At 41.8% G+C, this 2,589-nt stretch overlaps 1 protein-coding gene across 1 annotated transcript in view; it reads left to right on the plus strand.

Annotated features, from left to right (window-relative positions):
- Positions 1-2,589, plus strand: part of LOC104498053 — a 47,388-nt gene that overhangs the window by 41,845 nt on the left and 2,954 nt on the right. Inside the window, exons 6-7 of the mRNA XM_010141376.1 lie at positions 1,769-1,818; positions 1,937-2,110. Coding sequence (XP_010139678.1) covers positions 1,769-1,818; positions 1,937-2,110 — 224 coding nt within the window. The remainder of the gene's footprint in view (positions 1-1,768; positions 1,819-1,936; positions 2,111-2,589) is intronic.

The following is a 2,589-nucleotide window of genomic DNA, read 5'->3' on the forward strand; positions in this document are numbered from 1 at the left end:
CTCAGAACCCTCTCCATCTGCTTCAATGCCAAGCAGGGTGGCTTAATTAGGACAGATCTTTTTGTAAATTAAGCCAGCCTTTGTTCCAAATTGGATGAGGGGTGTTCACAGCTTCCAAACCATTAGTCTAGATGGGGCAAGCATCAGCCACAGGGAGTTATAAACAACAAGAGATGCCAAGATCTTTAGCCAGTACAGCCACTTCTTCAGCGAAGGTCTGACCTGCATGTCTGATGTGACATCTAGACAAGATGCAACTCATACTAGCTTGATTTGGACTGGCATAGGGAGAGCATGTCCCCAGCCCAAACAAAACAAACCTGTATTGCTGCAGTTTCCTGTTAAAACTTAGGTAGAGGCCATGTACACTCCAGGATACAGGTAGAGCCATTTGAGAAAAGACTACCCAGAGCTGCTTTTCAGCCAGTGCAGGTCCAGCTGCAGGTCTTTTTGCTGAGCCATAGTGAAGTTGTGTGAATGATCCTAGCCAATTCCAGCACACATGGTAGACTAAATCTGGGCATCTACTGATACTGCATGGGTCAGACTAGGAAAACTTGCTAATGGGTTTAATTTTACTAAATAGTAAAAAAATTTAAAAATTTTAAAAATTCCAAAGGTATCTCAGGAGTTTACTAAAAGCTCCTATGAAACAACAAATCTCTGTCAAGAACTTTATAGTTCTTGAAAGTTCAAGAACTTTATACTTCTTTCTGTAGTGCTTTTGAGAGAAAATTCTAACTCAGGCTCTAAGAATTATCTGTGCTGCTACATTTCAAAAAGTAGATCCCCCTGTGGAAAGCGCTGGTAGAGACAAGGCATGTAACTGTTGAAGCTTTTTAACCTTTGTTATAAACCCACTTCAATTTATTATATACTTCTTGCAGTTCTGCAGAAGTTTCTTTTTTACCATGCAGCATGTAGTGGTAGAAAGTTCTTTATATAAAGAAACAAAGTGAAGTTGAGACCTTCCTGGCTTGGGGTTTTTGTGGTCATGGGCCCTTAAGTCCACCCTCAGCAGTAGGTGCCCCTGCTTTGCTCCACCCTTCAGCAGTGCACGTAAATCGGGGGCAGGCCAGGGAGTGTCAGCTCAGAGAGATGGTCCCTGCCTGCCAGCACCTCAGTGAGGGCTCAGCAAGTGGTACAACGGGTACAACTGGGAACTATGCCTTCGATGCTATAAACTGGAGTGACAGAGAAAAGTTTCATCCATCGTCCTTTCGCCTTCTCTTGCTGCTGTGTATGGTGTGAGGACTGCTGCATGCAACAGCCTTCAGTGAGGGGCTTTGGACCTCTTCCTCCTGCTCAAGCTTTCCTGGAGGATCTCACGGGTATTTCAGGCTGCAGGAAAATGTACTGGGGAAATCGTATTAGGTAAGGCTGTCTGAGCTGCCAGGGACCTTCTCTAGTGAAGGGTGCTTTTCCTTTTAGCAGCGCTTCTTTTGGGTGATAATTAGACCAGGAAAATGGAAGGAGCAAATGTACCTGGAACCGCGGGTGAATTGAAGGGTAATGTTTTCCTCTTGCCTGTGCTGCTTTTGTAACTGCTGACAACAACCTAGCCGTGGCAAAGAAATGTACAGAAAGAGACATTTTGGACTGGTTGTCAACCAACAAATGTGCTGAATCTGTTGTTTTCTAGAAATGAACCTAATCTGTATATCTCTGTTCCCTGCCTGCCCCTCTCCTCCCCTTCCCACCCCCCATTTTTCTCTCTCTTTCTTTTTTAATTTTTTTTTAATGTGTGTGTTTGCTTGTTATTTTGTAGAGTTCTCTTCACTGTGACTCTGGTCTGGCAGGCTGTTCATTTAGGGAAAGGTAAGGAAAATTTCGTGTTTCCAGCCACCCCTCCCGTGTTTCTCTTGTACGTTTTCAGTACGCATTATTTCATGACAATATACCCTTCTCTTCCATATTTGCTTTTCTTGCCAAGGAGGTGAAAAAGAAGAACGTGAAGAAGATGTGAAAAGTCTCAATGCCACAGCACAAAAGCAGCAGCCCAAGAACGAAGGGACTACTGTAAATGGTCTCAGTGACATGAATCAAAGTTACGAAAGCAGAAAGCAACAGAATTCCAGAGCATTGATACCCTTCACTGGGATTACAGAGAGTAGGTAACATTATTTGTTTAAACAATGCCAAAAATTGCTTTCTAAAGTATTACATCACAGTAATGCTTTGACTGCTGTCCTGGAAGATTCCAACCAGTTGGTTTTCATTTGGCCATTCGTTTAAATTATTCCCGTGGCCATTTAAGAAATAGTGACAAAAATTTAAGGTAGAGTTGGGGATCCTTTGCCTGCAAAGGTGTTAATGGAAAACAGGAAAGGATACTAGGAATTGAGAAGGGGTTAGTCGGTTGGATTTGCAAAAGTGTTCCTAAAATTTTGTAAAATTCCGTTCATTTTTAAAAAATTAACTATATTTCATGACAAAAATATCTAAGTAAGAAATGTTTTGAGCTGTGTGAAAGCAACAGTACTAACAAAAAAAAAAAAACACAACAAGGACAGAATTATGTTTCTCCTCACATATATAAAGTTTTAAACTGGTACTCAATTCCAGGAGAATGATAAAGGCTTGAAAGAG

The sequence above is a fragment of the Buceros rhinoceros genome, unplaced genomic scaffold (genome assembly GCF_000710305.1).
Source record: "Buceros rhinoceros silvestris isolate BGI_N320 unplaced genomic scaffold, ASM71030v1 scaffold1138, whole genome shotgun sequence".
Taxonomy (NCBI): Eukaryota; Metazoa; Chordata; class Aves; order Bucerotiformes; family Bucerotidae; genus Buceros; species Buceros rhinoceros.